Below are 25,582 nucleotides of genomic sequence, written 5' to 3' on the forward strand. Positions count from 1 at the left end.
CGCTCCCAAGCGACTATTCAGCAAGAGCAGGTACTAAAGCACCAACAACCATTCAGGAGTACGTAGGGCACGATCGCTAGGTAGGTATTAAAGGTATGAAAGGTACCGCTCGACCTGCCGCTCGCTCCACTCCCAAAACTCTTTGGCGACACCACTGCCCTCTTCCTCCACCGTCCGCGCCGCCTCCTGCAAATCCTTCCGGATCTGCATCGGCCGGCCCCAGGGCACCACCCACCCGCCCGAGTTCACCTCCAAACTGAGGTGCGGCGACAGCCCCGCGTACAGCTCCGTGTACGCGCCCAGGACGGGCGGGTGCAGGATAAACCACTGCAGGAACTTGCGCACGAGAAGGCCCTGCGTGCGCCAGAGCTCCGAGTCCAGGTTGCCCGGGTTCAGCGCCACGCTGAGGATCCCGTCGCTGCCGAGGCCGTGCCGTCGGGCGAACTCGGAGCTGTGCAGGTAGTTGCCCGCCTTGCTGATGCAGTACTGCGCGAACCAGCTGCGCGGCTCGTGGCAGTCCAGATTGTCCAGGGGCACGCCGCCTTGGGGACACGGAGGCGCCTCGGCGGCCGAGGAGCTGACCCAGACGACGCGGACGGAGGCCGGCAGCGGCTGTGCTTCTTCGCGCTCGCGCCTGGCGGTCGCGGCGAGGACGGGCGTTAGGAGTTTCGTGAGCAGGAAGGTGCCGACGTTGTTGACGCCGAGCTGGGGCTCGTAGCCCTGGGCCGTCGTGGTGCCCGGGGCCGGCTTCATGACGCCCGCGTTGTTGAAGAGGACGTGGAGCTGGGACTCTTGGCTCAGAAAGGGCTGGACCGAGTCCTTGATGGTGCTCAGGTCCGCGAGGTCGAGCTGGATAAAGACGAGTTTGCCCGTGTTCGAGGAAGGGGTGGTGGAGGGGGTTGATTGTTGGATCTCCTCGATGGCGCGCTGGGCTTTTTCCTCGGACCGGGCGGCGAGGTAGACGCTGGCGTTTTTGGAGTAGAGCATGCGGGCGAGCTCTTTGCCGACGCCGGTGTTGGCGCCGGTGATGAAGTATACCTAGGCTGGGTCTTAAACATGCGTGACCTGGGCGGCTACCTAGGGAGGCAGATTGAACGGGGGCTTACCTTTCCATCCAAGTCGGGTAGATCTTTCTCGGTGAAATGAGGCTTGGGTGGGAACAGCTGGGACAGCTGCTCCATCCACGAGGGGCCGGGCATGGTATAGATATTGGTATGTTACGCCTGCTGGTTGTTTTGCTGAATTGTGCTTCGGTCCGGATAGTGGTAAAGTGCTAGCTGGATGTTGTAAGACAGAGCAATCCGGAAAGGGTTTGCGAGCAAGTAAATGGCTGTCTGTTCCCAAAAGCAGGCTATCGACCGAACCCAATGAACGAAAAACAAGCGCCACGCTTTTATATACATGTAGCTACACTGATACACGGTCATTGTGAGGTGGATGTCGAGAACCAGCTGCTACGCCTGTAAACGGGTTTTGATTGGCCGGGTCGTCGGGGCAATTGGACAGCGGGTAGACTCGAAAAGGCCGTCTCGCTTAATGGACTCGGGGGGGCAGCTGAGTCCCGCTAAATTGCGACGGCACCCCGCCAAGCCCGCCTGTGGCCCATTAGCGACCATGGTCCGGAGGAAACATTGAACCGCATTCATGCCATCATCGATATCGCTTCCAGTGCTCATTTGTAGCTCCCCCAATCTCACTGAGGCTTGTTTAGTACCCGAATGCGATGGATTAGTTCACGTGCTACTTCTACTCTACCTCGGCCTGACGTGTTGCTGTTCAGTCTTGTCTATGCCCTATGTATCTCTGCCAAAGCAGGCGACCTGGGCGGCAAGTCCGATCAGAAAGAGCCCACGCTAGACTTCATCCTGACGTAAGCAAGTAGCCAGAGCTAACGATAAGACAGTTTTTTTCGCACCATGTCGAGCCAACGTTGAGATTAACCAATGTCGTGGTTCCCATTGGCACCAGGGCCGGCTGCCACTCAACTACCCATTCGCCGATGTTTCCCGTCCATCAGGGCTCTTGGAACCGCATCCCCGCCGCACTGCCATTGCTACTGAGATCACTCACCCTGTGACTCCCGCTTTGGTAGGCCTTCTCCAGGTCCGGCTCCAGCGCTTCAAGTGGCAGGTTGACTCCTCGTCGGTACGGCGTCCCGAAGTAATTGGCGCCTGTGTGTAGTTTGTGATGACCCCCTTTCCCCTCTCTCCCGTTTCCATTTCCATCTCTTGCCCGAAGCTTCAGTTCTTCTTCTTCTTCGCTCGGTTCTTCGTCGTCGTCGTCGTCGCCGTCGCCACCGCCCGGCTGTCCGGGAAACCCGGCGCCCTCCCTCTTGTGCTTCAGCTGCAACCGCACCCCCTGCACGCTCTCCCGGCTCGGGTCGCGGTCCGCGAAGTTGTGCGGGACGAACAGGACGCTCGACGCGCTCGTGTGCGCCAGAGTATTCGGAACGTCGCCGGAGTGCGGGACGTGGTGGCTGCCGACGTTGAAGTAGATGACCAGGTCGCCATCGTAGCTGTCGTCGCCATCTGCTGTCGGTGATGTTTCGTTGTCATCGTCGTGCACCAAGTCCTCCCCGTTAGCGATCCGGGTAAAGTCGACCAAGGGGTTGACAGGGTCAATGTAATTGAACGGATCCGCCCCGCGCGGCTCCGTGTCCTTGCGCCGAACCACCCACAGATCCTTCTCGGCCCAGCGCGCCGCGTCCGCCAGGACGGTCGAGTTGACCACGGTCAAGTGCGGCGTGCTGCCGATCCCCGTGCCAGAAACGATCCTGTACCCCTTTCGCTCGCCCCACGCGTTCTTCTTATCGCTCGAGTACACGAGATAGAACTCCCCAGCATTCTTAGGCCAGTCCAGCCCCGTCTCCCGCTCGACAGGGTACTCCCGTAGATGCATCGTATTGCGCCGCCCGAAGTGCGGCTGGTCCCACGGGTACGTCTTGGTCACGGGCTCGACCGCGAGGTGGACCATGTCGTTCGCCGTGCCGGCGACGTCGAGATCGGCCTTGAAGCTGATGACGTGGTCGTGCAGGGAGCTCGAGAGGGCGTCGTGGACGCGGTGCCCGTACTCGTCCTCGGTCTTGTGCGCGTTGCGGGCGTAGAAGGCGCCGAAGATGTAGCCCGAGGCCCGGACTTTGACCTCGATGGCGCCGTCGAGGTAGAAGACGTAGTCGATCGTGTAGTCGTAGTTCCCCACCGTCGACACCGAACGGAGCGTGAGGAAGGTGTTGCGCGACACCGTGACCGAGGTCGCGGTCGTGTGGCGCGAGAGCAGGTGGTCCGACGTGAACTCGAAGAGGCAGATGTTGCTCGGGAGCCGCTCTGTCTTGCCGAGCCGGTGCAGGTGGCTGTCGAGGTAGTCCGCGTAGGCCGGGCAGTCGTACCCGGGGACCAGCTCGAAGGCGTTGGTGCCCATGCCGAAGAAGGAGTCGAGGAACTCCTGTCCGGATGCCATCGGGTCGTCGCCTGCGTAGTGCGCCATTGCTTCCTGGAGACTCAGCTCGTACATCACGCGTTCGCCTTTGAACCGGACGTCGTGCACGCTTACGCCGGTGGCTTGGGTGGAGGTGAAGTAGAACTCGAAGCCGAACCAGGAGACGTACCGCTCCTTCCTGTCGAGCTTGTAGCGGGGGCCCAGGGGCTGGATCGAGATGGGCGGGGGCAGCTCGCGGCCGTCCGGACTGGCGTCGAAGTTCTCGGTGTCGGTCCAGGGTCCGTCTACGTTCGGCGGGGTCTTGAGGAAGCCCGGTTCGAACACGGCGGCTCGGAACTTGTTGAGGTTCTCGTACAGGACGCCATTGTAGAACCACTCGCCTACCTTCCAGTCGGCGTCGGTATCTTCACCTTCGCCACCACTGCTGCCATCAACAGCATCTATACGGGCGTATATGCCCTGCGGTAGTATCGAGTTGGCGCCGCTATTATAGCCAGGCCGGAAGAACTGGACCCAGCCGAACAGATGCCCGGCATCATTCCACGTGGTCCGGGGAAACGCCAAGAGGGAGTCTGGCCCGTTCGGATTATCCCGGTCGACTCTGGCCCCGAGCAGCTCGGTCGTGATGTCCGCGACGCTCTCGGCCAGGGAGCGGCAGAACTCCATGGTGCTCACCATGTCCGGCATATCCTTGGAGACGTAGTGGCGTCCGGAGGTGAAGGGGAAGGTAAGCGGGACCACGCGGGTATCGGGAGAGACGGGGAGCGGTCCGACGGCGTGGTAGGAGTAGTGGGCTCTGCCGTCGAGAGCATGGGATAAGACGGCTTTCGCGCATCTTTGCGGTGGTGCGCTTTCTTGAGTCCATAGGTATGGCAGAACGTCGGACTTGTTGGGCTGGAGGGTTTCGAGCGTGTAGATGAAGCTGTCCAGAGTGTGCCTTGGCGTCCGTGTGATGTTCAGATCAACCCACTCCTTGGATAGGAACTTGTAGACCTCATCGGCCTCGTCCGGCCTTAGATCCGCCCAGACGTTGGTTTTGGGCGCTGTGAAGACGCGGACCTTTGTTGCTGGTTCGACATTTTTGAGGTTCAAACGGGGTTCGCGCCATCTGTCGGCAGTAAGAGACAGGAACGCCACGGAGGAAAGCAAGAAGCCCAGGCCCGTGAGACACCGGATAGATAATCGTCGGCGACTATCCATGACGGAGCAATGCGATGGGCTAGAGGCTTTGACAGGGCATGATGCGTTCCAGAGGAAATAGTATCTCTTGTAAGACGGATATACACATGCGCGTTGAGATACTCTGCGAGGGGAAGCACGTAAGCAGTGCGTAGCAAAGCGTCGTCGTCTTTATCTCTCCGTCGGCGCTAAGCAGCCCCCCCTTGTTCCGGTGTGCTCCACCCCCTGATTGCGTCCCGAGATGCTGTTGGGTGGATTTGCTGCCGAATTCACGTCCTCCCCCGCGTCATTGCACTCCCCGCATCTCACCCCCCTGATGGGAAAGGAAGCGAATCAACGAACGAGAAGGCACTCGCGTACTCGCTCTTGGGTAAATAACAGCTCAGTAAGCAATTGCACATAACGGGACGGATCAAACAGGGAGTGGTGACAGTGTCGGGGGCTGCCAATGACCTGCATGTACATACGTTTCTGTGTCGTCCCCCGTTTGCGGAATCGCACTGGTCGAGCCCGGAGCAAATATAACAATAGGCGCCAACGAAGTTGAATTATTTCACCCAAATGAAACTGCAACTTCGAAGCGGACTTGGTCCGAGAGTGCGCGGAATCGCCGCCGTCGAGTTCGTCTTGGACCGAAAGCACAGCGTCGACGGGCGAGAAGAGTGGCTCAAGAGACAAATCCGGTTGGGATGGGACGACGGGACTCCGCTGCATGGAAACTTCACTTCTTGGCGGATGCGGAACGGTCCAGCTTATTGCTGCAGATTATATCTGTCCGGTTAATGATCCGCGGGTAGGACTTTACTCGGAGAATGATTTTACAGTAAGTCAGTAGCAAGCGGCGTATCGGTATTGCGTTTGGGACATCGTGATCGGTGACATCGGCGAAGAAAATCTCCTGTTCGGTGAAACCGCGGCTTTCGGGGACTATCTGAGTATCACCAACCCGATTGTGCTACGCGGGTAGCTACACTGCCCGGGTTCAGTTTATGTGATAGGTGACTGCTTGTTGGTCTGTCTCAAATGGGGGGTCACAGGAGAAAGAAGTTTGGTGGCGCATGGTTCTGCGGACATTCAAGGATGCTGTGCTCAGCTCCTAGGGCGGGGAATTGGCTCAGATAAGAACTCAGTCTGCGGCTTAGATGGTGCATCCAATTGAGTTGAACCCCGAGCCAGTAGACTTGGGCGTCGTTTGTAAGCGTTGTGCTTAATCGAATGGCCAGATGCACGGGGAGAGGGGTAACATTGCATGATGATGTCGCAATTGCATTACTGTCGCATCCCATTGCACCAAAGGCTTCGCTCCTACTTTGAGACAGGAAAACGAAGGGGAATGGCGGCTCCTTACCTACACTCTAGCTATCTTACCCGAATACTTAAGCATCAATTGCTCTTTCTTCCCCGAAGGTCGAAACTCTCCGTGACGCAAGCTCACCAGCCTCATCACACTCCTCCCAGACCACGTCCCACAAGCATCAGCAAAGACAGCCCGCCATGCCGGACATAAACACCGTCAACCGCCCAGACGAGTGGAAGATCGAACAGGGTCTCTCCGGCGCGGTGCTGCCCGTGCTGGACATGACCGGGCCCGAGACCAAGGCACTAGCCCCGCAGACGTTCGGACCTCTGACGAAAGACGAAGATGCCATCAAGTCCGTCGGTGATCGCGATGCCCTGTTCAAGGCGGAGCGGAAGGGGTGGAAGGGGTGAGTTGTTCCGTCTCACATCCATGAACACCTTTCGTAGTCAGGTGTCTGTCATTGCCGTTGCCTGATGCTTGGCAGTTTCGTCGAGTGGGAGAACCACCCGGACAAGAAGGCCGCCGCCCACAAGATCCTGACCTCCCAGACCTTCCCGCCCAATCCGGAGTACCAGCTGGGGCCCATCCCGGCCACGAACCCGGTCCTGCCGGGCACACACTGGAAGATGTGGCACCACGCCGTCGGCGGCGAGCTGACGCAGATCCCCGAGGACTCGTGGGACACCGTGCTGAGGGAGAAGCACCCGGACATGCTACATCTCCTGCAGTTTCCGTACAATGGCGAACCGCCCAAGCGTCTCGTCACCGACAAGGTCATCACCCCCAACTCCTTGCACTTTGTCCGGAACCACGGAGGAATCCCCATGATCGACAAGGAAGACTACAGCTTCACGCTGGACGGCTTAGTCCAAAACCCCCGCTCCTTTACCCTGGACGATCTGATGGACGAATCCAAATTTCCGCGAATGGAGAAGACCGTAACCATGCAATGTTCCGGAACCCGCCGCATCGAGCAAATCACCAAGTACGCCGGCCAAGGCGACGAGGTCCCGCAGGCCCCCTGGGCCGAAGGCGCGATCGGGACGGCGAATTACGTCGGCGTCAGTCTGAAGAAGGTCGTCAAAGCCTGTGGAGGGCTGATTGACGGGGCGAAGCATCTCGAGTTCGACGGCGCCGATACGTACTTCAAGGACGACGAGGTAATGAACTACCTAGTGAGCGTGCCCTGGTCCAAGGTGAAAGCGAACGAAGTCCTCCTGGCCTGGGAGATGAACGGCGAGACCCTCCCGAGGATCCACGGCTATCCGCTCCGCATCGTGGTCCTCGGCTACATCGGCGCCCGCAGCGTCAAGTGGCTGTACCGCGTCAAGGCGATCCGGGAGCCGTCGCGCGCGCCGGTGCAGAGCAAGGAGTACCTCTACTTCCCGCAGCAGGTCGGCAAGCACAACCTCAAGATGACGGACGGGATCCAGATCCAGGAGATGCCGGTCAGCTCCGCCATCACGTCCCCCTGGACCAAGCAGGTCGTCATCCACAACGGCCGGATCCGGTGCAAGGGCTGGGCCTACTCGGGCGGGGGGCGGTGGCCGGAGCGGGTCGAGCTGTCGACGGACGGGGGGTTCAACTGGTACACGATCCCGCTCGAGAGCTTATCCAGAAAACGCAAGTGGACGTGGAGGACCTGGGAGTTTGACCTGCCCTGCGACGTCGAGGGTTGGATCGAGATCGTGTGTCGCTGCCGGGATAATGCGCTGAATACGCAGCCGCCCGACGTGCGCACGGCGTGGAACTGGGGGTTGCACGTGACCAGCTAGTGTCACCGGGTCTCGGTGTACAGCGTCAATAAGACGCGACCGGTGACGAAGGCCGCCTGGAGGAGTTTGAGAGAGCTGGGGTCCCGTTCGGGCCCATCACTGTCCCGCTTCCGTTCCCTTCGCAGACTTGGGAGGAGTATGAAAGGTTCTGGAGTCAGAATGATTCGCGTGATGCGGAGGATTGAGCGGTGTTTGTGTGATGGGATAGTCAGGTTGGAGCCGATTGGAGTCGTGCTTATATGTGTACTCATACGTTGCACTTTGCATGCCAAATGAAACTGGTTATCTTGGGGTCAGCTTCGATCGGCTATATCTGCATTGCCCCCGGCCCAGGTTGAAGGCTTTGGCAGCCAGTGCCAGTCCAATCGACTGCACACACGGTCAGTATCGACAATCCATCGCAGAGGTTGCTTCCTGCAGGGTGCTCGTCCTTGGGTAAGGAGAGAGGTATTCTTAGGACGTTCCGGATCTGCGCAACGCCGGCGGATCCGGCATTGGGGCTGGCTAGCCACTCGCGAGCAAGGACGATTTGGGTAGGTGGCATCCTGTTCCGCGGCATCATGTGGACTCAAGCCGCGGACGTTGGTGTCGGCCCCCGCCACACCCAAACTTGATGGTGGGCGCGACTGAATGAGCATCGCTTGCTGCCAGAGGTCCCCGAAAGAAAACGACCGTTTGGGTACCGATACGTCTAATTTGTTGACTTGTACGCCCAAAAGAAAAGGATGTTTTCAAATCAAGTCATGGCCATCTATTGTCAAGAGGTAACACTACCCATTCGAAGGATCGATAAACGGCCTTGGCAGACTCTATTACCAAGATTGTATACGATTGCAACATCAGTTGCAGCCACCATGCCCAGGCTTAGCGCCGGCTATCGGTGTCCCTGGGGGTTGCTAGCGTCCAGCCGGCCCAGCGCCAGGGCAACGGATATCGGTGTCCTTGGGGCTTGGCCTCTTCGGAACAGGGCTATTCCGTCCTGCCCCATAAACCATGTCTAAATGGGGTAAAGGTTCCAGCACTTACAGTACCTCTGCACACCCTCGCGCCCTGTCGATCGGGGAGTCGGTTGTATCTTGCGAGAAAGGGGGCATCCTAGCGCTCACCTAATGCACCCACCAACCCCAGGCGAGGGAGGTGGTGGTGGCCCACACAAAGAGGACACGCGATGGGGGTCCCCTTGTGTCGTTGGTTATTTCTCCACGTCGTTTTTCTATCACAGCCCGCAAAGGGCTAGGCCCATGACGGGCGGCGGACCCGACTATTGCCTTCAATCTAGGCAATGGATGGTACATATATAAGCAACGATGGTTGGGATGTGGCCAACCGGTTCGGCGGTCAGCCAAAGTGTTTACTTGAAACTTTTCTTTGCTTTGCGTGCCAGCCACTATTTCGGCCTTCCTCCAGTGCCACAGAGAGACCCCATCCGCAGAATTTGGCTGCCCTTCGTCCCGTCCCGCCCCGGCCCGTCGTCCTACGTTTCAGACCTCTCTTAACCCAAAGCTCCCTGGACGACGCGAGATTCACAGCAACGCGGCTCGCTTGCCAAAACAGCAGCACAGCATGGGTGGGGCGCCTTCGAAGCCCGGCGATCCGTCCCGCGGGCTCGAGGTCATCGGCGCGGGGTTCTCGCGGACCGGCACCGTCTCGACGCAGCTCGCGCTCGAGGAGATCCTCGACGGGCCCGTCCTCCACGGTGGAACCCACATGGTATCCCGGGAAGACGGTATGCTCTCCCTTTTCTCTTCTCTTTTCCTCCCTTCGCCGCCGGGCCCAAATTTAATAGAAGCGACATAGACTACAACAAGAAATGGGTCGCCGCCTACGAGTCCCGGCGCCGGGGCGACCGGGAACTCTGCCTGAAACTGCTGCGCGAGATCACGCGCGGCTACGTCGGCATCACGGACCTTCCGGGCATCAACTTCATCGCGGAGCTGCGGGAACTGTACCCGAACGCCAAGGTCGTCCTCGTCACGCGCGACCCGGAGCGCTGGTGGCGCAGCCTGGGGGTCCTCAACAAGAACACGACGCTCTGGTACCTGCCGTACCTGACCGCGCCCGTGCCCGGGTGGCGCTGGATCCCGGCCATGATCCGGCAGTTTAGCATCGCGACCAAGGAGACGTTGGGGCTCAAGCCGGACGAGGAGGATCCGCATCGGGGAGGGCCGCGTAAGTGATCCCCCAAGTTTCCTTCTTGCCGACGTCGAACCCAAACATGTGTATGGGATAGACAAGCATGTTGTATAGACTGGCGTACGGCGACTTCTGACTTGTAATGCATAGGCATGATTATCATCCATAACCAGTCCGTCCGCGACCAGGTCCCCCACGACCAGCTCCTCGAGATGGATCTGAAGGAAGGGTGGGAGCCCCTGAGCAAGTTCCTGGGCAGGCCCGTGCCGGACGTGCCATTCCCTCGCGCCAACGACGCCGAGGCGGTGGAAAAGGTCGCGAAGGATGTGTTTGTGAAATGCATGTTGGCTTGGCTCACCATCTTCTCGGGCGCCGGCGTGGGTGTGTACACGGCTCTCCGGCTCTGGAAGAGAATGTGAGGGAAGGAGCGGTTTATATTGATCCGAAATATATAGATACCAAATTTGCCACTTTCTTGGTATGATATCTCACGCAACATGGTTGAGATTCGTTGATAGCTTAGGGGGTCTTAAAAGGCGTATTATTTTAGTTTGTGCACCATATGATTGGTTGGCAATATCACTCCACTTACGTGTATACCCAACTGCGCTTGTAGGCGCGCCCTTCCGGTGACACATTCCACGTAGCGCGATGCCTGCATGAAGGTACATTATACAGCCAGCACCATTTCTCGGGGTTGAGAACTGGACCGAGACTCTCTACCAACTTCATCATACAAGCTTTCCATTCCACTACTTGAACGACTGTTAACCAAACCGCCACCCGCTTATTCTCAAAAACCATCAGAGTCAGCAGTCAGCGCCGCCATGGCCTCTCCGACCTCCATCCCCGGTACCTTTTCTTCCTTCACCGACCACTGGTCCCCGCGCCTCGTCGCCGCCGTCAACGACCAGCACGTCAAGATCGCCAAGATCGACGGCGCCTTCGTCTGGCACGCGCACCCGGACTCGGACGAGCTGTTCTACCTGCTCGCGGGCGAGCTCACCCTCGAGCTCGATCTTCCCCCCAAGAACGACGATGATGGGGGAAAGGTGGTGAAAGTGGAAGAAGTGGTGATGCAGGTCGGCGACATGTTCGTGGTGCCCAAGGGGGTGAGGCACCGGCCCGTCGCGAGGCAGGCGCATATCATGATGGTGGAGAAGCAAGGGACGGTGAATACGGGGGATATGGCGGGGGAGTCGGATCGGACGCGGACGCCGACGGATGTGAGGGCGTGATGTTACTGGGACTTGGAGCGGTAGTAAGGGAAAAAGACAGACGGATGGATATACGAATACAGAAGATTGAGGATTGCTATCGGCTTTTTGAAACGGCCCGAATAACATGGCCTACAGACTCCAAATACCTTGGGCGTAAATTGATTCGTCAACTGGCTTCATTGGAAAGTTAAGTGAGCGATTGGCCTTTCCAGGCATCGCTGGAGGCACCATCCTTAACCCGCCACTTCGAGGCCGGCGTCTTGGGGAACCTCCATTCTTTCTCGCGATCAAATTCTAGCCGCGAAGAGTCGATCGCAGCGAAATCCTTGTGTGGGTTTCAATCAACCAGCGCCTCCCTTATCTGGGCGACACATTGCGCGGCATACTACTTCTGTAACTTCTGAAGTCTGTGTGGAGAACAGTGATTCAGGTGCTTCTTCTCCGGAATGGCGTGTGCATGTTTGTGGCAAAGCTAGGACGGCCAATCAGAACCCCTTATGGCGGCTGTAATAGAACGCTCTGATATCCCATCACCCCCCCCCCACGGTCACTTTACCCCGAAATGTTCGGTATGCCGAACACAACCCCATGCATAGGGCGCCGAGCAGCCCAACCAGGCCCTTACTTCATCGTAGCCCTTTGCCGCAAAGGATTGACTTCAGACGTATTCTTGGCCAATCGCTTGACTCGGCTATTAGAGTCGCCATAGGACCTTTCGAGAGCTTTTGAAATCGATTGTAGTTCCGGACCCAACAAGATAACAGGATGGCAAAGTACAACTGGTGAGCATGGTGGGGGTAATTGGACATCAATTCATGCTTGTGTACTCCAAGGGCCTCCTCATGCACGTATATGCAGAGTGCACCTCGGTAGGAAGGATAGTGGCAAACTGAAGACCAGCCGGAAGAAGAAGAATCATTCTATACTCTCTACAATCATACTTCTCCGGAGATGAACGACCGGGTGCAGTTGGAAGAGAACATGGGTAGACCTTGATACCAGCTGTAAATGCCAACACGCATGTGGAAGCCTGCGTCTTGCGGCACCATGATCAGCGGTGCATGTGTGTATGCTGCAATACTCTGGGCTGGGAAAACTCATGTAGTAGCCCTGCTCAATAGACAATGCGCCCGTGTAGCCTATTAGAGCCAGCCGTCTAATTTGCGATGTAGTAATGAATGTAGCTGTCGGGATGGTGCAGTCAGCCAAAAGGGGCATCTCACGATGCAGATCGAGACGCAGCATTTGCCGAAGCCTCCATTGACAGTTCCCAACATTCGCCATCGCGGCCCAACCCCATGGTATCCTGACACTACCACCGAAGGCTCCCGCTCTATTGTATGGATAATAAAATGGAGCATTGCGATACGTCTCGTCACCAATCAGACTGGCACCCGAAGTAAGACAAAATGACAGTTCTTCCTATCAAGAAGGCGTACGCCGACACCCGGCACGGCCAGGTGCACTACCGCTACACTTTACCAAGTAGCCCGGTAGCACCCCCCGGGAAGTCTTAGTCTTCCTGCACAAGTCCGCCTCGTCGTCCGCCTCGTACGAGAAGCTGATGACTCACTATGCGACCCGGGGCCACCCATGCTTCGCGCCCGACATGCCTGGCTTCGGCGGCTCCTTCGATCCCAGTCCCGGGGCCGTTGAGGAGATCGAGAACCAGGGCATGCGGTGGTACGTCGCCATACTCGTCGAGGTTCTGAAACAGTTTCTGGCCTCGTGCACGAACGGCAGCGGCGGCACGTCGTCAGCCCACCTCATCGGCCACCACGCCGGAGCCGCGCTCGCCACCGAGATGGCGGCGGTATACCCGTCGCTCGTCAAGTCGGTGTGCTTGGTGGGGCCGAGCATCATGAGTGCTGGTGATCGCGCCCGGATGCGAGATAGGTACGCCGCGCCCTTCAACCGGCCGGTCGCAGATGGCTCCCATCTGCCGAAGACGTGGAACTACCTGCGCGCCATGGGAGTCGGAGGAGGTGGCGGACCCGGATCCGGATCTGGCGATGACGGCGGAGACGAAGACGATCTTTACCTAGGCCTGCACCAGCGCGAGGCCCTCGACCACATCCGGGCGTGGAAGGGCCGGAACCAGATCTACGGCGCGATCTGGCAACAGGACGGGGAGAGGTATCTGCGCTTGATCCAGTGCCCCGTCATGGCCATGTGCGCGCGGGACGATACGCTCTGGCCGTATTTCGAGAATGTGCAGAAAGTACGGGAAGATGTATCGATAGTCGAGGTCAAGGGGGCCAATTTCACGTTGGACAGGGATGTGGAGGGCATCGTTCGGGATTGGTCCACGTTCATTTTGGATACTTTGTAAGCGTTGGTTATGTATAGGTGGTGGCGGTCGCTAGCCACGTTAATGGTAATTTCTTCGTCTCTCATCGGAAAGCACCCCGAGACTGAGCTGATGGAACATCTTCTGCCGGGCGCCCTCAAGTCCTTAGCCAAACCTCCTTTATCCCCAACTTCCTACTTCTGCTCGCGGTCGTAGTAGTCAGCCGACAGCCGGTTCCTTCTGCCCAGGACCTCGGTAGAGGTTGTTGTCCCAGCGTGTGCCGCCTCCAATCATGTAGTCTGTCCACATTAGGCCGCGCCTGTCCAGCCCGGGGATGAGGGATAAGATCCATGCATCCTCCTAACAGCTCGTGGCTATGAGTTGGGTCATGTTAGACTCGCCATCGTCGGCTTCGTCGGTCCACCATCCGAAGCAGCCCGGCAGCTCGCCGCAGACATTGCCGGGGCGCGTCCTTCAGGCCCCAAACCCTGGCCCAGCGACAAGACGCGACAAGGCGATCCCACTGTAGCCGGGGAACTGCCCGTGCCTTCTCGGGATGTTGATGTCGTCTTTGGCCGCCGCATTCTTGGTGACGCTCCCCGCAATCCGATTGGGCACAGTTTTTTTTTTCTATTTTTTTATTTCTTTTTTTTCAAAGTAGTGATTCCGAGAGCAGCAAATGCGTGGACAAGAGCGAGACTGGCGGAAGATGTAGCAACAATAGTTTGGCAATAGGTCGCAAGCTGCTAACCTCAGTGTTGCTGGTTCTCTTTCAGCCTTTCGATCTCCTTCTTGTAGTGGGCGATGTCTTCGCCCCGACAAAGGAGCTCCGTGTCTAGGTCCTTACGCTCTTTTCGGAGTTCCTCCAGCTCGCGCTCTAGCTGCTGGCTTCTCTCGACATGGAGCTGGATAAGCTCGAAGCAGCCCATGTTGATGTCGACGTGGCCCAGAGAAGGCGATTCGAGACTCAAGACAGGCTGCAATGCGTCGGGATATGGAACGTGCTGTATGGCTGCGGTCATTGGCATCGGAAGGGCGTGTCCGGAGCGTTCGATTGCCTCGGTGGGCCGCAGGATGGTGTTGAAGTACTCTAAGTCGCTGTCGAGCGTTTCGGGGGAGGCGTTTCGGGGCTCGTGTAAACGTTGAATGCCAGACTGTTGTAAAGGTCGGAGTCGAGTGACGACAATTCTGAACGACTGGAATCTGTAGTCGCGTCCTCGGCGGTATCGTCGACTCGGAGTGTGTTGTCCTCGTTACTCTCATCCATACGCTCCTGGGATCCTTCAGAGTCGTACGGGGAGCTGAGCTGTCCTTCCATGTCTGGGTTGTTATGTGGCTTGTGTCGCAATGCTTGCCATCTAGGCAAAATGTGATCGGCAATGACACGAACGTACTGCGGCCCTTGGTTGCGTCTTATCTCTTAGAACTGTCGACTGGAGGGGTGATCTGGCATGCGTTTGTAGTGTAAGGATAGGCATAGATAGAGCGATATTCACTGTAGGGTCGAGCAGGACTAGGTCAGCCAGGAGGTGAGATAGTAGGAACCAACGTTGACTTACAGAGGGTTGATATCCATGAGATCTATAAGACTTTTCAATTGCTTTAGCTATAGTAATATCTCTTATTCCTCAGTCATAATGATCACGAATCTCAGGTTTGGAAAAGGGATCCAATGTGGTTCTAGTTGAAGGGGCCTGGTGCAGACGAAACTCGCACACGCAAAGGAGCACAAGGTATCAGCACAGTTTTGGTCATTGGCCATACCAAAAGTTTTCACTTCAATGCCTTGGGCGCCTGGTGATAACGTCGAGAAGTACCAAAAGCAAAAGTAAAAGAGAACACAAGAAAGAGGGGGAAGGGTGCAATACAAGAAGGCTTTGTTGGTTTGAGACAAAGCATTAACGCAGTAACAGAATAACAATCAACCGTAGTGTATAAAGGATTCGGCCTTCGACAAGGCCAACAAATTCATCCTCTAGGATCATTGACTGGCCTGGAGGGAATGACAAAATCAGGTCGCCATCTCACCTGTCCTGTATCCATGCTGCCTCTATTCGACACCCAACAACGATCCTCAATGTGGGAGGCACGAATGGCAAACATCAAATAATGAACACTACCAAAACAGATACTGTAAACAAAATGTGTGGCTCGTACAATCGGTCCACAGTCGCCCTCCCAAAATCGGAGCATCTGATTCCTCCAATTCGAACTGACGCAGAAACGGAGCTTTTGATGCATACAGTTACCAAAACAAAGACTCGAATTATCCTGGTTCATGGCTCGCGTTGCCGAGGGTTGAACATCCGCTAGCAGATGAGCTGACAATGACCCATTTACCTCGGATTTGTATCCTCACAAAGACAGCACCGCGACACGTACCTCTTCATTCTTGACGTGGACTGAGGCACCGCCAACCCAACATGAAATTTCCAACATGCAAAGCGAGTAGTCATATCTCAAGTCAAAATGAGCTGAAAGAAACTTCGAGTACTGTTTATCCTGTGCCATGTCTACAGTGATGGTTCACGCGGGGCTCACTTAATGGTGTGTGGATAGAAAGCACCTTGGGGGTTTTATGATAATGTATTGGCATCTCAATTCCAGACTGTCTGATGATTATGACAATCCCAACGTTCTCATGAATATGAGAACATCAAATACGAATCCAAAGCTATTCTGTGTCTCCAGGGGAAATAGGGGATTGCCATATGGTCCGTACGCAACTATGAGATGAAGTTTGCATGCACTCCTTTCCCAAAGGGGCTGGTGCAACTAGATCTCATCCAGGAACTCCTCCTCATCCTTGACCTGATCCTCCTTCTTGACAGCGTCATCATCTTTCTTGACGCCGCTCGTCTTGGCCTTCTTCGAAGGCGTCTCGATGATGTCGAGGTCATCGCCGTCGCTGTCGTCGTCATGAGCGGGGGCGGGGGCCTTTATGGCTGGGGCCTTGCGCTTACTTCCGGTTCTGGCAGTGGCCTTGTTGGCGGCAGCGCGCTTGCCCTTGGAATTGGGGGCGGTCGGCGTGGCCGGGTCGGCGTCGTCAGGGCCAGCGTCGCCGTTGCCAGCGGCCTGAGCCATGAGCTTCTTCTTCACCACGCCCCAGTTGACGCGGCAAGATCTGACATTGGCGAATCCGGCAGCCTTGTAAAACTTCTCAAAGTCGATCTGGTTCGAGGGGGAAAGAGACATCGTATGTTAGTTGTGTGTTCGAAGAATACTCATTGGCAGCACGTTTGAGTGCGTCACGCGGAAATTGCCAGTGGATGGATGAAACAGGAATAAATGAATGGCTAACTTACCTTGGGATCGGTCTCCATGTATCCCCAGGCGAGGATGGCGAGCTGGGTTTCGCGTGGAGTGAACTCGCCGGTGCCGGTCATCTTGCTCTGTCCAGCCATGGTGACGGGGTGGATGGATGGAGTTGGGTGGAGGTTGATGAATGGTTTCCGGGCGATGGTGATGAATGATCAAGAACTCGTATTGCGCGGTCTTGAGTAATCGGTTTGTCGCGTTGGTAAATGTAGAGGCGATGCTCCTGTCGTAGATGTTGGAGTGGTCCGGTTGGGTAGGAAAGATAAAGGTGGGTAGAAAATATGGAGGTGGGTAGGAAACACGAAGGTGAGAAGTGAAAGGTTTGATGGGGAAGGAAGGTAGGTAGGCCAACCGGTTTCGTATCTGAATCGGCGAAGGTACTCCGCTCTTTCGGTTTTGTTGCCGGCGTGGGTAGGAAACACAGAAGTAAGAAGCGGAAGGTTTAACGGGGAAGGATGGCAGGCAGGCCGGCCAACTCCTTATTTTAACTGGGGAAGGGATTCCGCGTTTCTCGGCTTGGTCGCCGGCGTGGGGCATCTCTCCCGCTCTCACGGCCTCAGCTGGAATGCGTATGACTGAATTTGTTTTATATTTCTTGTACATTGGGTATCATTATGCGTATATTCCCCCATTATTCGCCATGCTATGCATACATTAAACAGCTCTCTCCCCGTCAGCCAATGACATATCGTCTCATCCTGTTCATATATAGTTTCTATAGATAAACAATTTCTGAGGGCTTCTTTCGTATCTCTTCTCTCATCATGGGTATTCAAAAAATCCAGAATCTATATATAAGATGGAGCAAGTCACACTAACCAGACAGGCACGGGAATTCAATTCGTCGTATGCAAGCCCTCCACATACGCCTGGTGCTCCATGGCTAACTTGACAGGCTCGTTGGTCTCAAACATGTAATCAAAAGGCATATCGTCCGTCAGCCGTCCCGACAACTGGTCCCCAACGCCGTGGGAGCTCTTACCACCCACGTGCTGGATGAGGACCGGGGTGACGGCGAAGCGGAGGGAGTCGCGGGCATTGGCCCAGTCCTCGAGGAAGGTGTCGACGGCGGCGTGGTCGTCGGTGGTGTTCGAATACATTGGCAGCAGGTGGTCCACCACCTGCTGCTGCGGGAACACGAGCCCTTGCCCGCAGCAGCCGTACTTCTGCATCAGGCTCACGCCGGGCCGCTTGGGCAGCATGCACGAGCGCCCCGACGCGAAGAAGAGCCCGATCAGCATAGGCGTGCACACGCCTGCGATGAGCAGGATGAACAAGACGGGCACCGCCCTGCGCACGGCCTGGAAGCGCCAGCGGATAAAGGAGAGGACGGCGAGTTCGGCCACGACGAATAATATGCTGCCTCCAAAGTAAGAGAGCCACTCCTCGCTATTCCATCCGAGGAGTCTACCGTCGTAGAAAATACGAAGATATAAAACTGTTATGGCAATTTAAGGTCAGCAATTGTACCTCTTTTGATCCGACTGCACCCAGTGGGTAGGTTACTCACAGCCATCTCGTCCCAACTCCTCCGTCCTCTGCGCCGCATTCTTCACGGCGGTCAAGGTGCGGTGGTACCACCCGTCCACGGCAATGACGTCGTCTTCCAGCGTCATGGTGTAGCGCGGGTTGACCTTGGCACACTCGGCGAGGAGGACGGAGAAGTCAATCTTCTGCTTGCGGGCATGGGCGGGGTAGTCGTTGGCCACCTCGAGCTGGCGGATCAGCGTCAGCGTCGCGTTGTCCTGGGCATATGTCGGCAGCGCGTCGGCCATGTTGCGCAGCCAGGGCTTGTTGTAGTCCTCGTGCACCGACTGGTTGCTGTGCGCCAGGAAGACGACGACGTAGACGCGCCGCCGCTCGGCCTCGTCCAGGCCCTCGAGCACCGAGCCCAGCGTCTCCTTCAGGTACGAGAAGCCGTGGCGGTCTACGGACCCGATGCCGATGCAGACGTCGGGCTGCACCGGCTCCTGCTGCCCTATTCCTCCATCGTCACCGTTTCTGCCATTAACATTATCATTGTTGCTATTGGTCGGGTCGGATGACCACTTTAACGGCGCGTGCACGGCGGCCTGCTCGGCAAACTTGCGAGCTTGCGTTTTGCGAAAAGCTGAATACGACAGCACACGGGCGCGCTCTGGTCGGAAAAAGGCGGACGAGGGGTCGCGGAAACACTGCTCGCGCAGGTAGACGAGAAGCAGGACGTAGAGGAGCAGGAAGCCCAGGAAGAACGAGAGGATGCCGCGGTTCTGAACGGGGTTCTTGGACAGCAATTGAAGCCGCGAAAGCAGCATCTCTGCTGTGCTTTGCTTGCTTGCTTGCTTGCTTGCTTGCCCTCTTTTTTTTCCCGAGTCGAGTCGAATCCAAGTCGGCGGGAGCTGGCAGCGCCGCCAGACGAGCCGATCCCTTCTAACAGCAGCGAGAATCCCTGGAAGGAAAAAGTTGGGTCGTTTGTGTCGTGTCTTTTCGTCGGTTCGATTCAGTGGGGTCGGTCGGGTATTAGGCGGGAAAAATATAAATGATCAGCTGTAATAATCGGTATTAAGTCTAGAAGCTCATCTCGTAACTTTCTTTCGATGGTGAAGCATGCTCAAGAGAAGGGAGGAGGAAACAAAAACGCGAGGATTCCGGTCCGTAGCAGGCGAAGGTCTAAGAAATCATACTATCGAATCGCGAGGTGTGATTCAGGTAGGTAAATCCGATAAAGGCCCATGGCCAAGCGGATACAGCAGAGAAATGCCATGGACCGGTATGGACTCAGCTCGAGCTCGCGTGCCCGCTTCTGTGGCCTGCTGCCTGCCAAGGGCGATGCCAAGGGTAAACTAAGGGGAAGCAGTAGGGTTATTAAAAAACCGGGTTTTTGCTAATCTATTAAACTACTCTAGTATCGAAAAAACCAGTTTATCTTATTGCGTTAGTTTTTTTTAAAAATACGTGACTTAATTTCTTTAAAAAAATTAGAATTCGAATTTTATTACTTTATAATAATTAATTTTTACTAAGCTTAAAATATTATTATATAATTAACGTGGTTTATTATTACGCGACGTATATTATTTAACGACGTATTTTTTTTTACTTTTCGACCTTTTTATATAAATTAATTTAACTATAACGTTTAAAATTAATTAAAATTACTCGTTATTCGATTCCTTGCTTAATTTTATATTTTTTTATATATTCGCGTATTATAACCTGTTTCGCTGTAAATATTATAGCGTTTTTTATTAGTCGCCCTCCGTTTTAACGAACACTTATTTTTACTTTTATCGGGCGTTAAACATTTTTTTTAACCTTCTCGTTTTATAGTTATTAAAATTCTTTAATAGTAAAAGTTTCTTTAAGTTAAACTCGTGACTATTTAGTTTTTCGGCGTTTAAAAAGTGCTAAATTAGCCTCCTTTAATATATATATTTCATCGCGTATAAAGGTTATTTTATAGGCTATTTTAGTTATACCTTTCGTTATTTAATTTACCGTATTTAAAATCGATGTCGGAGAGCTTTTTTAATAGGTAAATACCCTTTTTTAATATAAGTAAAGTGCTTAATTATTTATTAAGGGTTAAACGGCGTTTAAAAATTATAAGTATTAACCGTTCTTAAACGGGATAGGTTAAGTGTAGGCGTTTAAAGATATATATTTAACTTATTAATTACCTTATTAAAGCTATAAGGTATTAAATTAAATATATTAGATTTAAATTTAATGTTAACTTTTATAAAAACAATAGAATACGCGGTTTTAAAGGCGATAAAAAACTTAAGTATAGTAATATAATTTATAAAAGCTTTAATAAATAACTCGATTTTTTTCGAATAAGTATACTTTAAAGGCGAATAAAGTGTTATATCGAGAGGTTAAAGTAGGTGCGATAAATAGGGAGGTATATTAATAGTAATAATATTATTATCTTAGTAATATATTTCGAATTTAATTAAAATGTAGCTCTCGTAGCCGTTAAGAATTAAGAGGCGGTAACGACCCTTTATTTATAATTTAGTATATTTATCGAAGTGTTTAATTTAGTTTAGGTTTATTTCGTTATTAGCTTAATTATTAAAAGCCGGTTTAATTATTTAATCGCCCGGTAAATCGGTTTCGTAAGATTAATTTATAAAGTAATACTAGCTTTAAACGATTAAGAACGATAAAATATATTAGTTTTACGAATTAATATATTTAATAACCGTTAATTATTTTTAATTATTAAGCTAAACCGATTTCGTTTTTTTACGCTTATTAACGCGTGTTACGACGAGTGTTAACCCGATTATATTTATTATAAAGCCGGTTTCGTTAAAATTAAAAATATTTTCGTTAAAAACATAGTATTTCGCCTTAATATTCGCGATTAATTTAAATTAATCGGCAGTAATATTTAAATTTTTATAAAAAGTTTTTTAATAATTATATTAACGGTTTACTCGAGTTTTAAAGTTTAGGTTTCGATTAATAAAGCGTTTAATTTAATGCTTATTAACGCGGTTATCGCCGCGTAACGCGGTAAAAAGATTAGCTATATTTCTTATAATATTAAAATTAAGAGGTATTCTTTAAATATTTAAATTAATTATATAATTACGAAGCACTTTTCTATTATATTTAATTTATATTGTAAGTATTAAATTTCGCGTCGTAGTAATATAGTGCGTTAGCTTATACGCTGGTTAGTGTGGAGACCTTACATTAGCCCCACCACTTTATTATTAAAACCGATCTGCCGCATCGGCCCTAGCTCGATTTTCTCTTTTTTTCCTCTTTGTCGCAAATTTTATTTATTTTAGGATTTATTTACAGCCCCGCCTTATAAAGACCTAATTACGTGACTATTTACGACCGCCCCTTTTATTATTTAGTAATACGATATTTTATTTAATTATCCGAATTAATTAATATTACTTTCGCCGCCGTGCGATAAAAAAGTAAGCACTAATTAATTAACGTTAAACTTTTTAACACCTAATAATCTACCTTAATATAAACGCGTTATAACGCGTAACGAAAATAACCGCGCTTTTTAAACGAAAGCTAAGCGATATATACGTTTTAACTAAGGCGTTTTCGTAAAGCCTATTAATGAACCTAAGGAATTCGATAAGAAATTAACTCGCTTTTCTCGCCGATGTTTAAACTAATATAGTTTATTAATTAATTTAAAGGTCGAATAAATATAAACTGTTTAAAATAACCCCGATAATGTAAAAAACGAACAGGGTTTTTATACCTTCGCCGATTTCGAACGACTATAAAAAGAGGCTTAATCTTTATAATATAATACTATAATCGATAATTTAAACGGCGACGATTTTTAAGCTTAGTTAAACGTTTTATTTAATCGATATACTCCCGACGGTAATAAAGCTGCCTTTCTTTTCGCCCTGTAAATTAAGATCGGAAAAGTTAAGTAGCCCTTTAAAAGCGGATTTATTACCCTTAACGAATTTAAAAAAATGTGTAATAATCCGAACGAGCTATTTTAAAAAGTACGCTTTATATTTTTATTAAGTTATGCCCGTACGGTATAATTCTCCGATTTTTATATTAAGGCCCGCCGGGTAAACTTTTAATTAAAGTTAACCGCTATTTAAGCTAAATATTTAATTTCGCTCCCTTTTTTCGATTATTACGATATTTATAAAGGCGAGAACTTAATAAAAAAGTAGCTTAAAATTAACGGATTAAACGATAAACTCGACTCGTTAAAGATTACTTTAAAAAGTTAATTAAGGCTTATAACGAGGCCGTTATTACCCGGGAATAAGTAGAGGTAATTATAAACGACCTAATTACCGATTTTATAGAGATTAATATCGAGTCGGCGAACCGATTAAAATAACTATATAACGTTTAAACCGCCGTTACCCGATTAATTATAAATAAACGTAATAGTATTCCTTTTATAATTATTAATAATAGAGGTACTCGTTATAAAAAAAGTCGTAAGGTTAAGGTCGACGACTTTTATAGTAATAAGGATAAGAATAAAGTTTTTTCAAGGTTTAGTTTTATTAAATTAAGGATATACGAACTAAGAATACCGACCATTTTTTTCGATAATTAAATGTTTAGCGTTATTTATAATTATATAAAAAACGATGTTATTTATAAGCTTTTATTTTTCCTTCGGGATTATTATTTTAATCGTGTTATTATTACCGATAAGCTCCTCGACTATTTTTAAAAGCGATATTTCGACTACACCTCTCGCGAAAAGGTAAAAAAAGAGTACGATTAATTAGAGATAATTTTCTTAGCCGGCTATTAAAAGTTTTTTTCCGATTTTATTAAATTAGCTAGAAAAAAGGAACTCCCCCGTGCTTTTTAAAAAGAGAGCTTTTACGATAAACTTATACTCCGCGTTATAATTATTACCGTTACGATATATTTCGACGAAACTATCGACTTTAACGTTTACGTTAAATATTATAAATAAATAATTTAAAGCTTTATAAACGCGAACGAAAAAAAGAAGCGATTCGACAAGCCCTCCTTTTCGTAAACGGGCAAGAATAATTCCCGTAGTAGGAACGATAAAGCTGGTACCTTTAAAACCTCTGCTTTTACTAAGCCTACCCCGTAAGCAGGTATCTTTTTTAATTAAAACCTACCCTTCTCTTATTACCGTTAAGGAGATTTAAAAACTAGTAAAGGAAAAACGATACTTTAATTATCACTAGATTAGTTATTAGAAGATTAATTACCCTTTAAAGTAATATAATATCGGAGGACGTAAACCTACCGATATTAACGAAATTTATTAGAAATACGGAGAAGCGTCGTTTAACCTCCCCTTTAATAACCGTAAACTTAATTAGGCCCTCGCCGAGCCGAAAAAATTAAAAAATTAATCCTAAGGAATAAAAACTCCCTTTTAAAACAAGTATTAATTACTGTTAAAAATAATTTAATAACGATACTATTCGATTTTTTATAAAAACTAATTAAAAGACTTTCTTTAAATTTTAAATATATTATAAATAGTAATAAATTATTATTATTTATTACCGTAACGTTTATTAATACGGGAATATCCGGTTATTTATTTATAAGCGTAAACTTTGCGGGTAAAGTAATTAAATAATTAGGTACGAAGCGAATAACCGCTTTTTAACCTTACGAAATTAAGGGTTTTAACGGTAAACCTTTTTAGCTTTTTAACGTAGTAGTGTTCGCTAACCTACGAATTTATTATCGAAACACCGGGCTAGTTCTTTTCGTAGTAATTAATATAGGATATAACCTTATTATCGAACGAAAATAGTTCGAAGAATACGACGTCGTTATTCGCCCGAAAACTTACTACTTAAACTACTTTAATAATTAAAACTTTATTAAAAACACGGATATATTAATAAACGAGGCAAGTATATTATTACGATATTTAAATTACTAAAAAATACGGATATTAAGAATAAAGCTTTAAAAGCCTAAATTAAAAAAAATAAACGGAAACGAAACGGCCGACTCTTTTAATTAAAAGCCCGCTTTACGCAAAAGGAAAGTACGCGGTCACCTAGTACTCTTAGTCCCCCCGCTATAAAAGAAGAAATCTAAATCCCGAAAATCCGTCCGCGTACTATTTACCGGTTAAATAAAAGAGTAGTTAAAATACAGCGTAATCTTAATAATAAATTACGGGAATTAGAGCAACTCGGTAATAATCGCGAATAAACGTTAAAACGTGCGCCTTATTACGATTAAAAGAATAAGCGCGGACTTTATCGCTTCGCCCGCGACGCTATAAATTAATACCGTTAACGAGCGCCCGATATAGTAATTTTAAACGCCCTAAGCTTTTATTAAAATATAAAAAAGGACGACTCGTACTAAATTTATAAAGTTACCCTTTACTAAATCGATAAGTTTATTTAAAAAAAGAGACCTTCCGAAATAACTCTTTACCCGAGAACGAAAATAAGCTGCGCCGAAAAGTAAAAAAAACAGTACTTAAAATATATAAAGAATTTTATTATATATTTAATAAAGTATAGTTCGCTAAATTAGTTAAACACCGCGGATTAATAAATTATAAAATTAAACTAACGGATAATATAAAACTAAACGACTTAGGCTATAGCCTACTCTATAAGATATCCCTAGAAAAGTTTATCGCAGCCCGAAAATATATCTCGAAAACCTTTAAAAAGGCTTTATTATATCGAGCGACGCCCCCTAGGCGGCTCCGGTATTTATAGCCTTTAAAGGCGACGGCGGACTTCGTTTTTACGTAGATTTCCGGAAACTAAACGTTATTATATAAAAAGACCGATATCCGCTATTATTAATCGAAAAGACCCTCGATAAAATAATTAAGGTAAAAATTTATACTAAAATTAATATCCGGCAGGCCTTTTATAAAATTTATTTAAAAGAGAAAGACGAAGACTTAACGAGTTTTTAAACCTAATACGAAACGTATAAATATAAAGTCCTCTTATTCGGGTTAATTAACGAACTATCCACCTTTTAAAGGTTTATTAACGATCTATTACGGGAATATCTCGATAATTTCTATTATATTTATATTAACGATATCCTTGTTTATTTTAAAGATTTTCTTTAATACGAGAAACACGTAAAAAAGGTTTTTTTAAAAACTATTAAAAGCCGGCCTTTAGGCCGACTTTAAAAAGTGCGAATTTAACGTAATAAAAATTAAGTACCTCGGCTTTATTATTAAAATTAATAGCGTCGCCGTAAACCTTAATAAGATTTTCGCGATAAAAGATTAATTTTTACCGATAAACGTAAAAGCGGTGTAATCGTTCCTCGGATTTTATAATTTTTATCATAAGTTTATTAAAAACTATAGTGGGATTATTAAACCGTTAACGACGTTAACGAAATTAAACCAGCTATAAGTTTAGGGAACTAAGCAGTAAACTATTTTTAACGAATTAAAAAACGTTTTGCTATAGGCATTAATTTT

General features: G+C 50.0%; 9 protein-coding genes across 9 annotated transcripts; 4 read left to right on the forward strand and 5 right to left on the reverse strand.

Annotated features, from left to right (window-relative positions):
• Positions 1-87: 87 nt before the first annotated feature.
• PG986_010491 (uncharacterized protein) lies at positions 88-1,199 on the reverse strand (the record flags this gene model as incomplete). Its single annotated transcript, XM_066846713.1, has 2 exons — positions 88-1,038; positions 1,107-1,199. 2 exons carry the CDS (start codon positions 1,197-1,199, stop codon positions 88-90), a joined length of 1,044 nt encoding a protein of 347 aa, XP_066696204.1.
• An 814-nt stretch (positions 1,200-2,013) lies between these two features.
• Positions 2,014-4,635, reverse strand: PG986_010492 (uncharacterized protein; the record flags this gene model as incomplete). The annotated part of the gene is made up of 1 exon (XM_066846714.1): positions 2,014-4,635. One exon carries the CDS (start codon positions 4,633-4,635, stop codon positions 2,014-2,016), a length of 2,622 nt encoding a protein of 873 aa, XP_066696205.1.
• A 1,473-nt stretch (positions 4,636-6,108) lies between these two features.
• Positions 6,109-7,689, forward strand: PG986_010493 (uncharacterized protein; the record flags this gene model as incomplete). The annotated part of the gene is made up of 2 exons (XM_066846715.1): positions 6,109-6,320; positions 6,399-7,689. The coding sequence occupies 2 exons, from the start codon at positions 6,109-6,111 to the stop codon at positions 7,687-7,689; spliced, it is 1,503 nt and encodes a 500-aa protein (XP_066696206.1).
• Positions 7,690-9,252: 1,563 nt separating this feature from the next.
• PG986_010494 (uncharacterized protein) lies at positions 9,253-10,241 on the forward strand (the record flags this gene model as incomplete). The annotated part of the gene is made up of 3 exons (XM_066846716.1): positions 9,253-9,415; positions 9,487-9,858; positions 9,973-10,241. 3 exons carry the CDS (start codon positions 9,253-9,255, stop codon positions 10,239-10,241), a joined length of 804 nt encoding a protein of 267 aa, XP_066696207.1.
• A 408-nt stretch (positions 10,242-10,649) lies between these two features.
• PG986_010495 (RmlC-like cupin domain-containing protein) lies at positions 10,650-11,060 on the forward strand (the record flags this gene model as incomplete). The annotated part of the gene is made up of 1 exon (XM_066846717.1): positions 10,650-11,060. One exon carries the CDS (start codon positions 10,650-10,652, stop codon positions 11,058-11,060), a length of 411 nt encoding a protein of 136 aa, XP_066696208.1.
• Positions 11,061-12,451: 1,391 nt separating this feature from the next.
• On the forward strand, positions 12,452-13,374 carry PG986_010496 (uncharacterized protein; the record flags this gene model as incomplete). Its single annotated transcript, XM_066846718.1, has 2 exons — positions 12,452-12,502; positions 12,532-13,374. The coding sequence occupies 2 exons, from the start codon at positions 12,452-12,454 to the stop codon at positions 13,372-13,374; spliced, it is 894 nt and encodes a 297-aa protein (XP_066696209.1).
• Positions 13,375-14,084: 710 nt separating this feature from the next.
• PG986_010497 (uncharacterized protein) lies at positions 14,085-14,650 on the reverse strand (the record flags this gene model as incomplete). Its single annotated transcript, XM_066846719.1, has 2 exons — positions 14,085-14,422; positions 14,488-14,650. The coding sequence occupies 2 exons, from the start codon at positions 14,648-14,650 to the stop codon at positions 14,085-14,087; spliced, it is 501 nt and encodes a 166-aa protein (XP_066696210.1).
• Positions 14,651-16,107: 1,457 nt separating this feature from the next.
• On the reverse strand, positions 16,108-16,736 carry PG986_010498 (uncharacterized protein; the record flags this gene model as incomplete). Its single annotated transcript, XM_066846720.1, has 2 exons — positions 16,108-16,503; positions 16,638-16,736. 2 exons carry the CDS (start codon positions 16,734-16,736, stop codon positions 16,108-16,110), a joined length of 495 nt encoding a protein of 164 aa, XP_066696211.1.
• Positions 16,737-17,486: 750 nt separating this feature from the next.
• On the reverse strand, positions 17,487-18,944 carry PG986_010499 (uncharacterized protein; the record flags this gene model as incomplete). The annotated part of the gene is made up of 2 exons (XM_066846721.1): positions 17,487-18,088; positions 18,161-18,944. 2 exons carry the CDS (start codon positions 18,942-18,944, stop codon positions 17,487-17,489), a joined length of 1,386 nt encoding a protein of 461 aa, XP_066696212.1.
• Positions 18,945-25,582: the final 6,638 nt, after the last annotated feature.

This window comes from Apiospora aurea (genome assembly GCF_038362705.1).
Source record: "Apiospora aurea strain CBS 24483 chromosome Unknown utg000007l_segment0_segment0, whole genome shotgun sequence".
Taxonomy (NCBI): Eukaryota; Fungi; Ascomycota; class Sordariomycetes; order Amphisphaeriales; family Apiosporaceae; genus Apiospora; species Apiospora aurea.